Source organism: Olea europaea, chromosome 10 (assembly GCF_002742605.1).
Source record: "Olea europaea var. sylvestris chromosome 10, O_europaea_v1, whole genome shotgun sequence".
In the NCBI taxonomy this organism is placed as follows: Eukaryota; Viridiplantae; Streptophyta; class Magnoliopsida; order Lamiales; family Oleaceae; genus Olea; species Olea europaea.
In genome coordinates this window covers 14,775,189-14,795,263 of record NC_036246.1, presented here as the reverse complement: position 1 = coordinate 14,795,263, position 20,075 = coordinate 14,775,189, and the positions used below count along the sequence as shown (strand labels likewise).

Genomic DNA, 20,075 nt, shown 5'->3' with positions numbered 1-20,075 from the left:
CTTGTCGGGGTTAGAGAAATCTGTGGAAAACATCACCCAAACTATGGCTAAAATTCTACAATCAATGGAGGATACCCAGAAGGCTGTGGCAGCCCTCATTAATCCTAAAGCAATACTGAGCAAAAAGGTTGACAAAAATGGTTTCGGGAGCCTGTCCCAAGGAATGCACACTGGAGTAATCATAGAATAGCATATAGAGGAAAATGGTCGGAAGGTTCAAGGGATGTTGAGATTTCGATGCCACAGGAGGCTTAACCTTCCGAATCCGCTGGACATGATTTTCATCAATAGCGTGCAATTGGAAATTTGCAATGAAGAAGAAACGATGCTTGAGTTGGCACCTAAGGTGGAGGACAGACAGGATACTTCAAACAGGCTGAAATTAGATTGGGTTCAATCCATGGTAAAGGGACTGTGTTTAATTACAACCCAAATGTCATTAAAGTGGGTCCAAATCGAAGTAAATGTCCAGGCCAATTTTACAACAGCCCAGGCTATAAGGTGAACATGACCCAGATCTCTTCAATCCCTAAGGGTAAATTGGTTTCTAATCTCTCCACGATCCACAATCTACCACCTAATACAAATTCCTTCAAACTACTTTTCGGTGCAATGATGCTTATTCCCCCCCCCCCCCGGGGTGGGGTGGGGTGGGTGGGTGGAGTAGTAAAGAGTGTGGAGACACTAGCCATCTCAAATGGCTGTGTTTTCTTTACATTACTATCATTTCCTTTTATCAATAAAGAGTATTCATTTTCCTTATTATTTCAGCTAGCATTCAGTGATTTATTTACTGCAACCCATTAATCTACCACAAGTCCTTATTCTAACTTCTTGGATCCTAACAATTGGTATCAAAGCATCAATTCCATTAATGACTATCCTCCAGCTTTCAATAAAGGGGGAATCTTAGGAGTGCTTTTTGTTACTCCCCTTGCTAAGTCTTCCAAGCAAAGTATTGCAAAGGCTATACCAAGGTAGGGCCTAGCTTCAAACTTGGTGGTTTTGGCTTTGTAAGATTGTATTCTTACTCTTCCCTTTATTTAAGTCTAGTATGCAGTTTCAGATTGAATCCTTCAATGCTTCGAACTTGATTCTAGTTTCTGTCTAATACTATATAATCCATTTTTTTTCTTGTTGGTCTAGCTCCAAACTTGGTGATTTTGGCTTTCTAAGATTAATCCTGCTCTCAAAGTATTAGATTGTCAGCAGTGTATAATCCACCTTTTTTCTTGTCTCGGATTTTTCCAAAGGGTTCTCCATTAGCTATTGATATATCAGAAGCTATTCTTAAAGTCACACAGAATGGAGAAGTTAACCAACTGGAAAAACACATGCTTTCCTTTTCAAATTGCTAGACTTTGTTTACTCCGGTAGCGGATAATGTTGGAAGCTTAGGTCTGGACCCCTCTCTGGTTTTTGTTTCAAGATTTCAGGTTTCATCTCTTCAATTGCATTTCTATTAGCAGTTGCTCGTTTACTGCAAAGACAGTGATCAATTCTTGATTTATTACAGAAATTATTGACAATGACAAGAGATTTAAGATGAACTGCATTAGTTCTTTCTGAATGCTACACAAGACATGGTTTAAGATTCTTCAGGGAAACCATCTTTCCAAGACAAAATCACCAGTACAAGTCTTCAAGACAGTAGGATTTTTTCCGAATTCCATCTTTCAGGTGGGCAAATGGGCAAGTTGTGCTTATTTTCCTTTATTTTTTGGGATATCTTATTTCAAAAATTTAGCAGCTACTTTGTTCATAGTTGGAGGTTGAATTGAGTAAAGTTGTTTCTGCTTCAAATTATTGGTATTCATGTAAATTAACATGCGTTTGATTTATGTAATTTCAGTATCCATATCCTTGTTGCGTCATTTGTTTATGACACGTTTTTTTACGTTGTATTGATCAAGACAATGAAAAAAAATTTAATTTTCATTCATTTTTTACCATGTTAAAGCGTTGTAGAGCACATTCTAGCATTCTACCAAACAAGATATCTTACCTTGATATATTTGAAAGAATTAAGCCAAGTTGTCAGAAAATTTTTGACACCTTGGATGACCTATTCTTACATGTGCGTAGGACCCGTACCCACCCTTATTGTGAGTGTATGTCAACTAAGGTATCAAAATAATTCTGGCACCCTATCTTGATTGTATTTGAAAATGATTGACAAGTTTGATCAAAAAACTTAAAAACTTTCCAACTTTCAAATTGCATAATTAGTTGAGCTCGGGAATACCAATAAATACGTATAATTAATGCTATGTGAGATTAATATGAAAGCTTTAATGACTTTGAGTCCATCGTGCCACAGAGAGATAAGGTGGACCAACTCGATAAGCCAACCATGTACAAGTGTTATGAACTCTTTAACAATTGAAAAGTCTAAAACAGGGAAAAAGAGTACCAAGAATTATTGCTTGGAAAAGGAGAGGATCTTGTGTTTCAAATTGTCTGTATAAACCCTTGCAAAGCTTAATTGTTGATTAGTGATCCCCGAAGACGTAGGATGATCGAGTTGAAATTTGTAAATTTGTTTTACCCTTACTTTTGATCGAATTTTATTTTGTGTTCTCGAATTGCCATTGCTTGTCTCGAGTTTGCGATCGTCATTCTTCAATCAAATAGTGTGGAAGAAGTTTTTTATGCAACGTTAGTAGGAAAATTCTACTTGTACATAATTATTGCACATAATGGTGTCCATAATGTGATGTGTCAATCATCCGATTGTTAATATGCAAGTGTGAGATTTGAATTAAATGTTGGATCCAATGCCACGTGTAATTATGAACACCATTATGTAAACAATTATGTACATGTAGCAATTCCCACATTAGGATTAGAACTTTGTGGTTGTGTTAATAAACTTTGATATTGAAAATTTCACCAAGAAACTTGATGTTGGCCTACGTGACGATGAGTGTGTTGTCGGTTCAACTAGAGTCATATTAAGCCTATAAAACCCGTGTTGTTATGAGTCTATGATATCTAGTCTTAGTCAAAGTTTCGAGAGAAAAATATGCAGCATAAAATCATCTCAAGTTAGAAAACGTATACATAGAAGAGTAATGAGCAAATTTGTCGAAGACATTAGTTAAATGAATATATGTGATCGTTGCTGATATCTTAAGTGGATAATTTTTTATCCAACGTTTGACACGTGCACGATGAAATAAATGGAGAGATTGAACCAAAGTCTTTTGCCTCAAGTCACTTATATTTTAAGCTCTAAAAAAAATCGCATTCATTTATTTAAATTTTATTTTGAGCAGAATAGACTAAATTTTTCGTCCCTTTATTAGATCTGGTCTTAGATAGGAATAATTAAGCGCACTGAATTTGGGCACAAAGTCGTCAAGGTCCATGTGGACATTCATGTCATCTTTAAACTGTCTATATCATTATTTTATGGTTTGTAAATCAATTTGATCATATTCCATTTTTATTATTATTATTATTATTATTATTTTATTTTATTTTATTATTATTATTTTTTTTTTATGAGGGGGGACTCCGCAGCCGCTACCCTTGGACTACGCACTGAGTAAACCTTCGGGCCGACGCAATAGCCTGCAAACCACGCCAACCAGATAAACTGCATTAGATAAGTCCTGTGCCACATGCTCGATCGAGAAAATGTTGGTAGAGGGATTTGAACTCCTGACCAAAGGCCTTCACACTAACATATTCCACCAATTCGACCACCCTATAAGGGGCAATTTGATCATATTCTTGTGATTATTTATCGTAACGTATTCTACTTCAACTGCTATATTCTATTTATAATTAAAATATAATATGTAAATTTTGCAAATGTCAACCTTTGTTTCGTATTAGTCATTCACCTTTTATTATTTTTAATTTGAGTACTCAACTTATTTTTCAAGGGGACTATTGATTTTGCTAAACCTTAGGGCCTGTTTGGGCTCGATTTTTTCACCCAAAAAATTGATTTTTTGACCATTATTTCACTATTTCAGCCGTTATATTTGACTTCTTCTATTACAGGTGGACCCCACTTTTCTCTTAACTGTCAAAAAATTAATTCTCAAAATCACTCCCAAACAGGCTTTTAATCTTTGCAACCCTAGGTTAAAGAAATTTCTAGTTTTAGGGGTGTTTTCAACTCAGATTTTGATGAATTTTAAAATATTATAAAATTTATCATGAATTTGAATAGATTTTCACAAAATTCATAAAAATATTCATTAAAAATGGTGAAATTCGAAAAATGTTTGTTACACATATTTTTTCAACTTAAAATCCGTTCAAAAATTTTTAAATTTTGCTCTTGATGAAATTCATATAAATTCATGAATTATCGAGGACATTTGAATTTTAATGAATTAAAATTAATTAAAATCTCAGTTGGGGACACCTAAATTTTAATGGATGTCATTTGAGGCATCTGAATTTTTAAAAATCCATCAAAATCTCAATTAAGAGTGAGCCACTATTCTTGCATAATAGAATTGAAGAAGGTATAGGAAGACCATATTAAATGACGAGCTATCAAACTCTTCTTCATCAATTCTAATATAATAATGTTATGCAGTCTCACTTGGGTTACAACCCTAATTTAGGTGACGCTTGATGATAAGCTGAATAAAGGATCATTTAATATATTATTAATACCATCTAGACTAGGATTGTAATCCCAATGAGACTAAATAACATTGTTTATTCTAATAAATCAGCGGTCTAAATGTATAAAAGAAATATCTTAAAATCAATATATATATTCTACTTTTTTAATTTTTTTTACCTCAACATAAAGACATATAAAACAAGTTTTACAGTGCATAGAATTTTACAACATACAATTTACTATTTTTCAATCCTTAATTGGACACAGTATTATATGGAAAGTTGTCACAAAATGAGAATTTCCATATTAAACTCATCGTTTACCTTCACACATTATCTAATGTTGGATATAAATCTTGGTGAATCGTACACAATTTTATCCTCAACATTGCTAAAAAGGATTTTCCTACTTATACATAAAAATTGTATATAAGCGATTACTGAAAATGAAGTAGAGTGAAAAGATTGAAAAAAAAAATTGACTGTATTTTAAATTGATAAATTGTAGAGTGCCATGTGATATTATTTAATTTCTTACGTAAACCTCGATAAATATATAACAGGGTCCTTCAAATAAAGGACTCATCATCTCCTTAACATTGGAGCTCAAGAGGAGCAATCCTTTGTCCAACTCTTTGGATCAACCCACCATCACACAACTAACAAACTCCAAACTCAACAAGCAAAGGATTTTGAAAAACAAAGACAAATCTTGAAATGAAAATTTAAAAAAAAAATCAGAAAAATCTCATCAAGATTCTGTCATCCAACATGCCGCACTACCCCTTCTCTTGTTACGCCGACACAATGGAGTCTTCTCTAACAACGTAGTACAAAAATCTTTAGTCATACTTCTAAGAACTGTTCTCTTTTTTCCTCAATAAAACATTTGCGTTTCTCTCACTCCATTCTCCTCTCAACTACACAATAAACTAATCAAAATTTAGTAAACAAATCCATCAAATCACAGCTATGACTCTGCTGCTGCACAGTCTGCTATCAGCATAATGCCAGTTCATAGCCCACCAAACATACACACGACAGAACACCCACATAACACTCGATCCCTCATCGAAATCCCAACAAAAAACTCTATAGTATAATCACTTTTTTTTCTCATTTTTCACCTTTATAAGTTTCAGATACTTTTCTTTCATTTTGCCTCGTAATTCCCGCAGTTTAACTGTCAGAGTTCCATAACACTTGCAAGAACCTTCCAATTATTGGGCGCATCATTTTTTGTTTTTCTTGGTGTTTACAAGAAAAGGGAAAATTTTTGTATTCTTGATCTGAAAAATAATGGAGGGTGGTGAAGAAAAAACTGTGAATATGGACGCTCCGAAAATGAAGTTGCAGGCCGATCGGACCTTCAGTTTGGAGCCTGATGTGGCGGTTTCTTCGCCTGTCACACGGCAGAAAGCCGCCGCCGCGAAAGAGTTCATTGAGAATCATTACAAGAACTATCATCAAGGGTTACAAGATCGCAAGGAAAGGTGAATTATCATTATGATCCTAAATTTATTGGAATAATGGTTAATTCCTTTTTTAGGTACTTATGCAAGTATATCAATCTGGTCGACCCCAAGACCTAGTTTGTTGAATTGTATGTTTAATAATATATGTATATCTATGCTATTGTCGGTGAGTTTTGTTGATTCTTTTTAACTGAGCCCGGGCCGGTTCAGGCGGTGGGCGTTGCAGAGGAGGGCGAAAGAGGCGCAAGTATCTAATGAGGAGCAAGAGAGAATGCTGAGAAATTTGGAGAAAAGAGAGACAGAATATATGAGATTGCAGAGGCATAAAGTTGGGATTGATGATTTTGAGCAGTTGACTATCATTGGAAAAGGAGCTTTTGGCGAGGTATATATGGAATCTTAATTCATTGCATATTTCTTTTGCATTTGTTCTGTTTTCAGTTAGTTGTGATCAGGATTTGGTACTGTTCTCTTGGTTAGATCATAAAGAAGGAATATTTGGTTCTGTTAAATGATTTTATGATCATCATTTTCAATATTTACTTGTTTAAATCAATAGTAAATGGAAACGAGGCACTTAGGTGATGTATGTGACTCGATTAAGTGATGCAGGTTAGGTTATGTCGTGCTAAAAGTACGGGAGAAATATTCGCCATGAAGAAATTGAAGAAGTCAGAGATGCTTAGCCGTGGACAGGTGAAGATTTGAACTCCATACAAATTTTTTGTACACTTAGTTGCTTCTACACGATATTTACCTATTGAATCACTTTGTTATTATAGGTTGAGCATGTCCGATCTGAGAGGAATTTGCTTGTGGAGGTGGATAGTCGTTGCATAGTGAAGCTTTTTTATTCTTTCCAAGATTCTGATTTTTTATACCTTATTATGGAATACTTGCCTGGTGGTGATATTATGACTTTACTTATGAGAGAGGATACCCTTTCCGAAGATGTTGCACGGTTCTACATTGCAGAAAGCATTCTAGCGATTCATTCGATTCACCAGCACGGTTATGTCCATAGGTATCAATGTAATTCATCATTTTATCCTAAGTATTTGTATGATTTTCTCGTTCTTCTTTCCCTGTTTGATAGCAGAGTCAAAAGTCAATCAAATGGAACTAGATAGATAGGCCTTTTCCTACAGAAATGTTGTCATCGAACCTGTTATTTCAAGCATTAGCCATACTTTTAATGCACCAACTTTTGCTTATTTATATGTGCATGTTGTTCTTATATATATTTCTACAACCTTAGTGCTATCAAATTGGTGCTTATTGTAGGGACATCAAACCAGACAACCTAATATTGGACAAAAATGGCCATTTAAAGCTTTCTGACTTTGGCTTGTGTAAGCCCCTGGATAATAAATATTCATCGTTGTTGGAAGACGATGATTTTACTAATCAGGAGTCTAGAAGTGATAGTGAAGGGCATGATGGCAATGATAGTGCTCCTTGGTTAATGGCGAAGGAGCAGTTACAGCAGTGGAAACGTAACCGTCGTGCCTTGGTATTCTTTTATACTCATTTTGTTGCTTAGTTGGAATAGTATGTTGGTCCGACAATTTTCGCTTTCACTATTGTAAGCGGGTTAAAAATGAAAGTGGACTCTGAACTTTTCGTGAAATTTCACTTTGGTCGTTATATTTTGTTTCAAATTGATTACTGAACTTAAATTTTGTTTCAAGTAAACTTCAGCTCTTTTCACAATGAGGTCATTCCATCCATATCGTCCGGTTTGACTAATAGAAAAGCTAACATGAAAATCTAGTTGGCAGCTACTTGGGAAAAACTAGAGTGTCACGTCAGCATATCTGTTGGACTATTAGAAATGGACGAAGCGTACAACTTGAAACAAAGTTTAAGTTCACTAGAAACAAAAGCTTAGCATGAAATTTTAGTACAAATTTAGTGACCACAAATGTAATTTATGCATTTATTTTATACTGATATACTTAAAGAAGATTGGGGAAAAAGCATTAGCTGAATGGTAACTTTTGCAGGCATATTCGACTGTTGGAACTCTTGATTATATGGCACCTGAAGTTTTATTGAAGAAAGGATATGGAATGGAGTGTGACTGGTGGTCACTGGGGGCAATCATGTATGAAATGCTCATAGGCTATCCTCCCTTTTGCTCTGACGATCCTAGAATGACATGCCGCAAGGTATTGTAATACTTGTCAGTTTGTGATTGTTCAAACTTCTTGACGATGCAAGAATTTGCAAAGTATGAAAAGTTTTGCAGAATGAAATTTTTTTGCTGGTTCTTCTCAAATGAGATCTCCATGGGAATCGTCAATAATTTCAGTATTTTTAATCATAATTCGTACCCATTTACACATAGTTGATGTAGCAATGTTAAATATAATCTTTTCACACTTGCGCTAATCATTATTTTTACTATTTCAAAAATATCCCTCGTTTTTTGCAAGATATATCATGCTTCTTTCTTGTATCAGATTATCAATTGGAAAACATGCTTGAAATTCCCTGAAGAACCAAAAATCTCAGTTGAGGCCAAGGATCTGATCTGTCATTTGTTATGTGATGTTGAAAGAAGGTTGGGGACCAGAGGAGTGGACGAAATAAAGGTAAAATGAATGACATATATGTCCATACACAGACAAAGGTAGAAAAAATATTATTTTCAGGAACTTGGATAAACTTTATATTTATAGTATTAGTGATTGTACAAGAGGAATTTCTACAAAAAGACTAGTTTTCTTTGTGATTAGCATTACCTTGTTTTCAATTCCAGGCACATCCGTGGTTTACAGGCGTTAACTGGGATACCCTTTATGAAATGGAACCTGCCTACAAACCTACAGTAACTGGAGAGTTAGACACACAGAATTTTGAAAAGTTTGCGGAAGTATGTTAATATCGTTAGCTTTTGTACTTGAATTTCAAGGAATGGTTAAAGAAATCTCTCAAAGATTACTTGTAATTGTGAAAATCATTTAAATCTTGTCTGTGAGGGATTTCTTAATCACTTCAATAATGTCCGATCTGAGAGGAATTTGCTTGTGGAGGTGGATAGTCGTTGCATAGTGAAGCTTTTTTATTCTTTCCAAGATTCTGATTTTTTATACCTTATTATGGAATACTTGCCTGGTGGTGATATTATGACTTTACTTATGAGAGAGGATACCCTTTCCGAAGATGTTGCACGGTTCTACATTGCAGAAAGCATTCTAGCGATTCATTCGATTCACCAGCACGGTTATGTCCATAGGTATCAATGTAATTCATCATTTTATCCTAAGTATTTGTATGATTTGCTCGTTCTTCTTTCCCTGTTTGATAGCAGAGTCAAAAGTCAATCAAATGGAACTAGATAGATAGGCCTTTTCCTACAGAAATGTTGTCATCGAACCTGTTATTTCAAGCATTAGCCATACTTTTAATGCACCAACTTTTGCTTATTTATATGTGCATGTTGTTCTTATATATATTTCTACAACCTTAGTGCTATCAAATTGGTGCTTATTGTAGGGACATCAAACCAGACAACCTAATATTGGACAAAAATGGCCATTTAAAGCTTTCTGACTTTGGCTTGTGTAAGCCCCTGGATAATAAATATTCATCGTTGTTGGAAGACGATGATTTTACTAATCAGGAGTCTAGAAGTGATAGTGAAGGGCATGATGGCAATGATAGTGCTCCTTGGTTAATGGCGAAGGAGCAGTTACAGCAGTGGAAACGTAACCGTCGTGCCTTGGTATTCTTTTATACTCATTTTGTTGCTTAGTTGGAATAGTATGTTGGTCCGACAATTTTCGCTTTCACTATTGTAAGCGGGTTAAAAATGAAAGTGGACTCTGAACTTTTCGTGAAATTTCACTTTGGTCGTTATATTTTGTTTCAAATTGATTACTGAACTTAAATTTTGTTTCAAGTAAACTTCAGCTCTTTTCACAATGAGGTCATTCCATCCATATCGTCCGGTTTGACTAATAGAAAAGCTAACATGAAAATCTAGTTGGCAGCTACTTGGGAAAAACTAGAGTGTCACGTCAGCATATCTGTTGGACTATTAGAAATGGACGAAGCGTACAACTTGAAACAAAGTTTAAGTTCAGTAGAAACAAAAGCTTAGCATGAAATTTTAGTACAAATTTAGTGACCATAAATGTAATTTACGCATTTATTTTATACTGATATACTTAAAGAAGATTGGGGAAAAAGCATTAGCTGAATGGTAACTTTTGCAGGCATATTCGACTGTTGGAACTCTTGATTATATGGCACCTGAAGTTTTATTGAAGAAAGGATATGGAATGGAGTGTGACTGGTGGTCACTGGGGGCAATCATGTATGAAATGCTCATAGGCTATCCTCCCTTTTGCTCTGACGATCCTAGAATGACATGCCGCAAGGTATTGTAATACTTGTCAGTTTGTGATTGTTCAAACTTCTTGACGATGCAAGAATTTGCAAAGTATGAAAAGTTTTGCAGAATGAAATTTTTTTGCTGGTTCTTCTCAAATGAGATCTCCATGGGAATCGTCAATAATTTCAGTATTTTTAATCATAATTCGTACCCATTTACACATAGTTGATGTAGCAATGTTAAATATAATCTTTTCACACTTGCGCTAATCATTATTTTTACTATTTCAAAAATATCCCTCGTTTTTTGCAAGATATATCATGCTTCTTTCTTGTATCAGATTATCAATTGGAAAACATGCTTGAAATTCCCTGAAGAACCAAAAATCTCAGTTGAGGCCAAGGATCTGATCTGTCATTTGTTATGTGATGTTGAAAGAAGGTTGGGGACCAGAGGAGTGGACGAAATAAAGGTAAAATGAATGACATATATGTCCATACACAGACAAAGGTAGAAAAAATATTATTTTCAGGAACTTGGATAAACTTTATATTTATAGTATTAGTGATTGTACAAGAGGAATTTCTACAAAAAGACTAGTTTTCTTTGTGATTAGCATTACCTTGTTTTCAATTCCAGGCACATCCGTGGTTTACAGGCGTTAACTGGGATACCCTTTATGAAATGGAACCTGCCTACAAACCTACAGTAACTGGAGAGTTAGACACACAGAATTTTGAAAAGTTTGCGGAAGTATGTTAATATCGTTAGCTTTTGTACTTGAATTTCAAGGAATGGTTAAAGAAATCTCTCAAAGATTACTTGTAATTGTGAAAATCATTTAAATCTTGTCTGTGAGGGATTTCTTAATCACTTCAATATTTTTTTTTTTTCCAATTATTATGTTGTGCTTACATTTTGATCTGTAATAGGGCGACAATCCACCATCTGCCGTATCCACAGTGGGACCTTGGCGGAAGGTAAAGATCTTTACTTGGAACATGAAAACTTAAAAAAAAAAAAAAATGGAAATTATGAAGAACTGCATAAATTTTACTGTATATGTAGCATGACTATTTACTTCCCAAGAAAGACAGGTAAAAATAGACCATCATTTTTCAGAAGTTCTTATATAACAATGTTACTAAACTTTCCTGCTGAAAAGGGAAACTGTTGTTTTGCTTGGCCATAATTGATAAAAACTATAACTACATGCCCAAAGTTATGTGATACATACTGCAAACAACTGTTTTATAAGTTAATATTCTGTTCTTTGTGCTTCTCCTTGACAAAATGGTGATAAGATTGTGATAGTTTTTCCGTTAACTTTTATCTTGCAGATGTTAACATCTAAAGATGCCAACTTCATTGGATATACTTTTAGAAAATCTGATATCCTGAAATCAATGGGAACTTCAGGTATGCTGCTTCAGGACAACTTTAATAACAAATTATTTTTTGTGAAATACTAATGAACTCTGAAAATATTCTTCTATCTTAAAGACTATTTTAATTTTACATTTTATCTCAAAAACAAAGAATCTAGCTTTTAGTATCGTAAAGCTCAACCAATTCACTTTGTAGTGTGCCGTTAAGACTAAAGATTATATGGATTCAATTGACCTCAGTCAATCTTATTTGTGGTTAATTAGAAGAGGACAGATCGTGAAATATAATGAACATCAAGTGGTTTCTTTCTGTAGCCATCCGAAACAAGATTTATGGGAAAAATATTGCAAAACAGAAAACGGGATAGAACTCAGAAGTTCCACTCACTATAAAACTGGAATAAATTGTGAATGAGGTACAATATATGATGAATACAATCTTGGTAAATATTTTGAAGAATGGGTAGCGAAAGTTATTTCTCTTGATCCATGCTTTTGTTGTATTTAACTGTAGGTCTACTTTAATAATTAACAAATGGAAAGTCTTGCACTGCTACAAGCAGATGGCAAGCTTTGGTAGAAGAATATCATCTATTCTGATATATATGGGTTTCTTAAATTACAGTCAGCTAAATTTGATTTAGAACCATGTTGCTTGGATATTATAGAAATTATTTCTTTTCATCTCCGAAAAACTTGAAATGTCATAATGTTGATACTCTTGAATTTCTTGATCTCTTTTTGAAAAATCATTGTTTAAAAGGAACGCTTCAACCATTCATAGACTTGGAGCTCGAAAGACTTTAAACACGTCTGTTTTCTTGTAAAATTGCATCATGTAACTTGTTCCTAAGTACAAAGCATCAATTTTGAAGTAGAATTACATGAGTTTATTTATTGATTCTGTCGTGTGATCACCGATGATGCTGAATTATTTATTTTGGATAAAACTCATTCTATAATCCCTTTCCATGTTATCTGCATCTGATTGTTAACAGAAATGATCATCGTGCAGATATAGATGGGAGTTCAAATGGATCTTCAAAGCCTCCATCTTTAGTGTCATTATTTGGTATGATCATTTATCTCCTTTTTTACCTATGAAAATAAAAATATCAATGTCAAAATTTCCATGCTCCATAATATCATCTTCAATGACAAAATTGCAGTAGCTAGTCAATTGCTATTCTTTCATTTGATCAGTGAATCTTTGTTGTTCGTCTCTGTTTACTTTCATTAAAACCGTCTGAAACTTCGATTCATTATATAGCAATATCCTGCAACTTCGATTTATGCTAATGTTTGATATTTCACTACATTTTTACAATTGCAGGACAAATGGACCTGCAGGAAACTGTGATAACGGAGGATGATCCAAAGCAAACTAGTTGATTTTTCATCCTCATTTGACTATTTATACAAGGAACCGAGTTCTTTTAAATCGTGTTATCTGCACAAAGCTCAACGACTGTATAATACGAGAATAAACTCAGTGTCAAGGCTGATGAAATTTTGACTAATATATATTTTTTTTCCATCTCAATTATGTAAACATCTGTGCTAATGTTCAGCTATTTGTAGTAAATGTAATTGGAGTATTATTGCTGGGTAATTTATTTTTTTTTGCAAAAAAGAATAAGTTTTCTTTATATATGTAATGCCACCACTTCAGGCATCAAGAATGTTTCATTTGCTCTCATTAAACTTGCACCTTTGATTTTTTTTTTTTTTTTTTTATGATTTTGTAAATTTTATTTTTCTTCTAAAAGTTTACTTGCACTTAGGCAGCGCACACTTGGGTCCTTTTATAAATTGTCTTCCGTATCTTTGATGCTTATTATTTGTCGAAACAAAATGTTTGGTATGTCGGATTTAATGATCTTATATTCTACTGTTTGAGAATCATTAAAATGAGTTATTTATTTATTTATTTTTATGGGAATGTATGTTTTGGAGGAATGATTTTTTGGAGAATGTGTTAATAATGAAGAAATGTTTTAGGTTTACGTACAAAATATTTTATTATGAGAATGTGTGGTTGAAAATGAGTTTGAGATTTTAATAGTTGTCAAACGATGGCATAGAATTAAAGAAAGAAAATTTAAGCTAAAATTTTGTTATGCCATACGATGTTGTCTTGTACTCTATACCTTCCAGTGTATATTTATTACACAACATTAGATTGTATTTGGCTTTATAATGGATAAAACTTTATTTTTTCATTCTTAATATAGCTCAGTATGCCCTTGCTTACTCTGCTAATATTTACAAAATATAATCAAAGACGGATTTCATATGTAATTACTATAAATGGAATATTTTATAAGCTTTCTAGGTACGTTCAAACTCAAATAATATATCCTGCAAATAGGGATGACAAAAAAATCCGTCATATTCGATACCCGCGAACCTCGTCACGAATTCGTCATATCTGATACCCGCGGACCTTGTCCCATTCGAGACGAGGATTACCGACTTAATTGGGTAATTGGGTCGGGGACGGGGTGGGTTCGGGTAACAGGGCCGCCCCGCCCTGCTAAGCCCAGTTTAATTTTTTTTTTGATAATTCAATACTTTAAATGGAAAACTCCATGAATATTTCATTAATTCTAATAGAAGACGAGAACTAAGATTATATAAAGAATGTGATAAAAAAAAAATAAAGGGCATAGAATAATTTAACTTTTAAAAGTGAATAAATTAATTAAAAAAATTCAATAACTATATTATTGTCCCACTTTAATGAATGAGGGCGATAAAATGAATCATTAGAAAACTTTAAAAAAAAAAAAAAAGAAAGGGTACATAAACGAGACAAATATCCCACCCCGCCGCACCCTTCCCCCACCTTACCTTAAACGGGTTACAAGATGGGTACAAGTTGGGAAAAATGCTCAGTGAGGCGGGGCCTCGTTGCCATCTCTACCTGCAAATGATATATACTTCTGTAGTAATAGTCTTGGAGGAAATTCTTAGTTGCCTTTGGTCCTCCCAAAATTGTTTTTCAAGAATGGTGACACTAAGCCTCTTTTCGGTGGAGATTAAAATCAGAATTTTAGTAAATTTTGATAAATATTGATTAAATATATGATTGAAAAGTTATAAATTTCATAAAATATATTATTAAAATTAATTGTTGATTTTGACTTAAATTAAAATTTAGATTTAAATCCATATCAAATAGGGACTAAATATTTTGGCAATCATCAAAGAAGTAACAAATATCAAGGGTTGAGAAATTTGTCCAGATTCAAAGACAAAACATGAAGTGTGGGCAGGACATGGAATTTCCACGATGAAAAGGACACGAGCACAAATGTTTTAAACTAGTTTGCATGTTTGACTGAGTTTCAAAAATTTAAGTAAAAGTAAATAAGTCTTGAATAAATAAATATTTCACTACTCAAGTTGTGAATATGTTACTTTTTAAAAAAGTAAGGGACGACTTCGCACATTTTCTATATATAAATTTCTCGTCACTAGTCGATGAGAACCCATTCCTTCCAAACCATAAAGTGAGTTAAGAAAACAAATTATCAACTAGGTAAATGTTTGAATTCATTAATAGAAAACAAGTAATCCTCGAAGGGTGGCAACTGCGGATTTATTTTTGAACATATTTAACAATATAATTTTAGGCTGCTTAAATATAAAAATAATAATCTTACACATAAAGACAATTTGAACTATTCTTATAAATTTATAGCCTGTTTGGGAGGAATTTTTTATCGTAAAAAAATTGATTTTTTGACCGTTATTTTACTATGTCAGTTATAATTTTTGACTTCTTCTCTCACATGTGGACCCTACTTTTTTTTTTAACGGTCAAAAAATCAATTCTCAAAATCCCTCCCAAACGGGGCCTGTGTGTGTATTTGAGCCACATTATTTTTAAAGAATGTATTTTGAAATTCTAGATTGATGAAGAATGTGTGGTTAAAAAATAAAGAAATTTTTTATATTTATGTGTAATATTATTTTATTAAAAATATATAGTAAAAATGATGTCAAATCACTGTTTAAAAATATATATTTTTTCAAATAATGCGTCCAAACAGGGCCTTAATATTGTCATAAGGAACCTTCTCGAGACTACTAAAATTAGAGAAAGTTCAAATGAATAAGCGGTCGAATTCTAAAATTGATATTATCCCAACGAAACGAATCGTTTAGTTACATTGTATTGGCGGACGGAGATATTTTATGATCCTAGAATTTGATATTTTGCAACACACTCAAAAAATATCTGATCGTCATAGCCGTGACGTGGCAATATGTTGGCTGTTCGACACGTGTAAAAAGTAGAGAACTGGGTCTTCTCTTTTTGCTCTTTTTCAAGGAAATTTAAACCGAACCCTATCATCCTTAGGACAAAGCAACTTATAATCTTTCATAGTACTATAGAATTTAAAAATTCCTGTTTTTTCAGTAAATAATTCAACAAGATTTGGCCATCAGATTATGGAAAATTTTGTGGGTTCATCTAGGATTGCTCGAAGCTTTTCTCCAGAGCTGGAAAATTACGAGGTTTCAAGAAATTGTGTTGAGGAGCAAGAAGAGACTTCAGCTCTGGTGATATATCATTTTCTTGTCTTTTCAATTAGTTCTGTATTTATGCATGGATGGATCAGCTCTGATTTTTCTTTTCAAGATTATTTTATTTTTGTTTTTATTTTTTTATTTCGTATGAATCCTGAACCACCAGCCAAGTCCCCAAACAGAAGGGATAATAATATCAGTGGATCAAAGTGAAGGACTATATTCCATGAAAACCTAGGATTTGCTTAACCTTAATTTAAGTGAAAGGAGTTGGGAAAGTTTCTTAGAATACCCAGATTTCTAAATAGTTGTTTTTAGTTTCAATCTTATATTTCGGTTTACAGCGGGGGCTCTTCAAGCTTTTTTGGATTCTATTGGCAATTCGTGCTGGGGATTGAAGGTTTATTCGATTCAATAGGGCTTTCAGACATTTTAGTTTTTCTCATATGCTGGAAGAAAGATGAACTATACAATAGAACTAAATTGTAATTTTGGTTTGGGACAATATATTTAGGGATCTTGAGTGCATGGGTTCGTAACCGATGAGAAAAATCTATTCTTTAGCCTTCTTTTGACAAGTCTTACATAGGATGAATACGGAGATAAGTCTTTTGTAAATATGCTAAATGAAATGGAAATGTAGAATTCTTTAATGAAAAAGGCACCTTAAATTTTTTTTTATTATTTTTTTTTTTTTAAGATTTTTACTTTGGATCTCTGAGTAGTGGTAATGTTATAAATTGTGCTATATTTGTGCTTTCCTCCTAGAAATTAGTGAGTTAATATGTGGTGCCTGACGATATAGGTAACAATTATCGAGCCTAATATATTTTTTTTGTTCAGTAAATACTGAGAGCTTGTTTGGTTGAGATTTTCTAGAAATCATTTTTTACCACATATTCTCCGAGCAAAGTCATTTTTCAATTGTAAAAATCTCTCCTAAACAAACGCTGAGGATATTAGTTTAGTTTTTGAGTGAGACGATACCGTTGGTCATTGTATGTTTACATTGATTTTGATCATGCCAGTGATCTAGATAATAATTTTGTTCATTTAAAGTTAGTGAAGAAGCTTGTGGCATCCAAGGACTTAGGCAACAGTTAGTGTACCCCATTATCTTGGCGTTCTTTTTCTTGCTTTCTTTTGTATTTGTTATTTTATGCTGTTTGAACTTCTATATTCAATAGCATTAATTGGTGCGAGTTTCCCGCATTTACCATTATGAGATTGTGAACACAGGCAATTTGATAATTTGAAATCAGCTGAAATAATTACATGCTTCCCTTTTAAGTTTTGGAAGTTTGCCACCCTGTGTTGTTGTGCAATGCCTTTCTGTGTTCCATGCGCATTACTTTTATTTGTTTATCCGAGCATTTTGTGTTCTATTTTGTAAGATTTCACGGTTCTCATTTGGGCAATATAATCTCAGGAATCTCAGGCTACAGAATCAAGGCCCATAGAGTGGACAAATGAGAAACATAGTTTGTATCTTAAATCTATGGAAACTTCATTTGTCAACCAATTATATAAATCATTGGATTTATCTGGTTTTGCTATGGAAAATCGTCAATCCAAATCCAAACCACTCAAGCACAAGGAGAAGAGCTCAGATGATCGTTCTGGCCAGGTTTGTCCACTGCATGCTGATGACCTCAGTTTCATTTTGTTTATATTGATTAAATCCAATTTAATTGATAGAGACTATTTTCTCCTCTTTTTATTCCAGTATAAGGTTTATCGAGATGGCTATTGGTCTAAAATAGATTTCATGAGCGACGAACCTCGAGTGAATGATGTCGAGGATTCATCTAGTCTCCTGGGTAATCCTTGGATACGACATTACAGGTATGCTGACAGGCAAGCAGCCAGAAACTCTTCAGTTTCCCGTGTTAAAGCTGCTTCACCAACTGCGGTGAATCAATTTCCTGCAAACCACTTTCAATTCCAGCACCAAGATTTTTCTGGCAGCAATACAGGTAGCTTACATTTTCATTTTGGCAACCTTTTTTGAGTAGTTTACAAATGCAGAATTGTTGTTAATGCATTAAAACATGTTAGCATTGAGCAAGAAATGTATTGTCGTCCTTGTAGTAAAATTAATTCTTTTCTCTTGATCAGTTCACATAATTTATAACATGGGACCTTATTAGTACAAGTATAGAACCTTGTTTTCAATGTCTGCCTTGGCTTAGAAGTCTATACATGCTATGGATTAAAACAAAACCAGAAACATGCAAAACAAATTCATGGATTCGTAGGTGAGATGCACATTCACTTGTAGCGATAGATTCTATCATTGTGATGTAGTTGATTACTAGGTTTTTCACACTTCTTTTGTCTTGTCTACTAAAAAACGTCTCTTTTCCACCCCACTAAAATCCTTTATATATGATAGGAATATTTGGTTGACTTAATACACGTAAGGACTATCCAATGTAACCCTGGAAAAAAAAATTAAGCCCATGTTTGATGATGGCCATTATTTGAGAAATATAATGTTTTGAATAGTGATTTTTAAGAGAATGTATGGTTAAAAAGTATGGAAAGTTTTGAGTTTACGTGCAAAATATTCTATTGTGTGAACGTGTGGTTAAAATGAGTATGTAGAAAAAACGAGTTTTCAAATAATGGTTGTCAAATAGGGGCTAAGCTTGCTCTACATGGTCCAACAGTACATTTAACCTACTGGAGGAGAGTCAGCATGACAACTAGATCTTAGTTTGTCAGATCTTTTTAACCATAAATCTTGTTCATGTTCACTACAGAGGTGATGGGTCAGAACTTTACCGATGAAGATCTTGAAGAAGAGAAATCTGACAGAATCCATGACACAAAGAGAACCAAAACTTCAACAGATGATATTTCAAGCAACGATCAAGTAACTGATTTTTCTTTTAAATAGCTGCATTGATTTTTAAGTCTTACGACATAGTCCAGTCGCTGTGAGGCTGATCTTACGGGATTTTAAATTGATAATGCAGGTTGTTCCTTTTGGCATACCTCAAGTAGGATATGCTGCCGAAGATCATATATCCTCTGAAGACTAGGATTGCTCAGCAATATTGGGGAAAAAGATACAATTATGGCAGTTTTGTAAGTTGGCAGATCATTCTAACCCGTCAAATAAGCAGGATGAGCTTGAGGCCTATTAGTTTGTAATAGTATGACTTCCAATGAGTATTCTCAATAGTGGGAGGCCTCTGTTTTTTATTTTTATTTTTTCCTTTTGGAGGAGGGGCGAGTTGGCGTATTCTGAGGTTCTAAATGCCGATGGGAAATGCTTCAGAAATCTGGTCTGTATGGAGGTCATTATAGCTACTGAGCAGGAAATTGGAAAGTTTACACACATTTCATGCATAATAACCCACCACAAGGTTGCAACTTTTATTTTCTTTTATAGTATTGTCTGCACGGTTTGCCCTACCAAACGAACCATGAAGAAGCAGATTGATGCATTTTCTGCTGGAAGCAGGAGATGAAGAAAGCTGTTTGAAAATACTACCAGCTGGAGTTTGTTCTTTTAAATCTTTCAGTAGGTTTCTCAGAAATATTTTAAAAGTAAGTCTTCAAGTCTGATTGTAGTCTGCATGGTCATCGTTCCTCAAAATGGAAAAAGCAATTCTGTACATCTTGATTTAGAGCATGTTTGGCCGTGCTTATAAGCACCTTAACAGGTGTGCTTGTAAGCTTAGCCAAAAACAGCATATTTGTAATCTTTTCCGGTTGTTCACTTGCTTC

At 33.8% G+C, this 20,075-nt stretch overlaps 2 protein-coding genes and 1 long non-coding RNA gene across 4 annotated transcripts; all 3 read left to right on the top strand.

The window, feature by feature from the left end:
- Nucleotides 1-668: 668 nt before the first annotated feature.
- On the top strand, nt 669-1,874 carry LOC111401346. The gene is made up of 2 exons (XR_002703990.1): nt 669-977; nt 1,147-1,874. It is a non-coding gene; the product is annotated as an uncharacterized LOC111401346 (long non-coding RNA).
- Nucleotides 1,875-5,443: 3,569 nt separating this feature from the next.
- On the top strand, nt 5,444-13,412 carry LOC111401345 (serine/threonine-protein kinase tricorner). 2 transcript variants are annotated; one of them, XR_002703989.1, is made up of 12 exons: nt 5,444-6,086; nt 6,279-6,453; nt 6,681-6,764; nt 6,851-7,092; nt 7,353-7,581; nt 8,075-8,239; nt 8,534-8,665; nt 8,833-8,946; nt 11,343-11,390; nt 11,751-11,829; nt 12,797-12,870; nt 13,132-13,217. XR_002703989.1 is itself a non-coding variant. In XM_023029044.1 (12 exons), exons 1-12 carry the CDS (start codon nt 5,893-5,895, stop codon nt 13,188-13,190), a joined length of 1,578 nt encoding a protein of 525 aa, XP_022884812.1. In that variant the 5' UTR covers nt 5,445-5,892; the 3' UTR covers nt 13,191-13,412. The 2 variants fall into 2 exon arrangements, 1 of the variants encoding a protein (XP_022884812.1); XM_023029044.1 differs by having other exon boundaries at nt 5,445-6,086; nt 12,814-12,870; nt 13,132-13,412.
- Nucleotides 13,413-16,040: 2,628 nt separating this feature from the next.
- LOC111401344 lies at nt 16,041-19,579 on the top strand. Its single transcript, XM_023029043.1, has 5 exons — nt 16,041-16,370; nt 17,767-17,964; nt 18,064-18,313; nt 19,103-19,215; nt 19,319-19,579. Exons 1-5 carry the CDS (start codon nt 16,260-16,262, stop codon nt 19,382-19,384), a joined length of 738 nt encoding a protein of 245 aa, XP_022884811.1. The 5' UTR covers nt 16,041-16,259; the 3' UTR covers nt 19,385-19,579.
- The last annotated feature ends 496 nt before the right edge of the window (nt 19,580-20,075 follow it).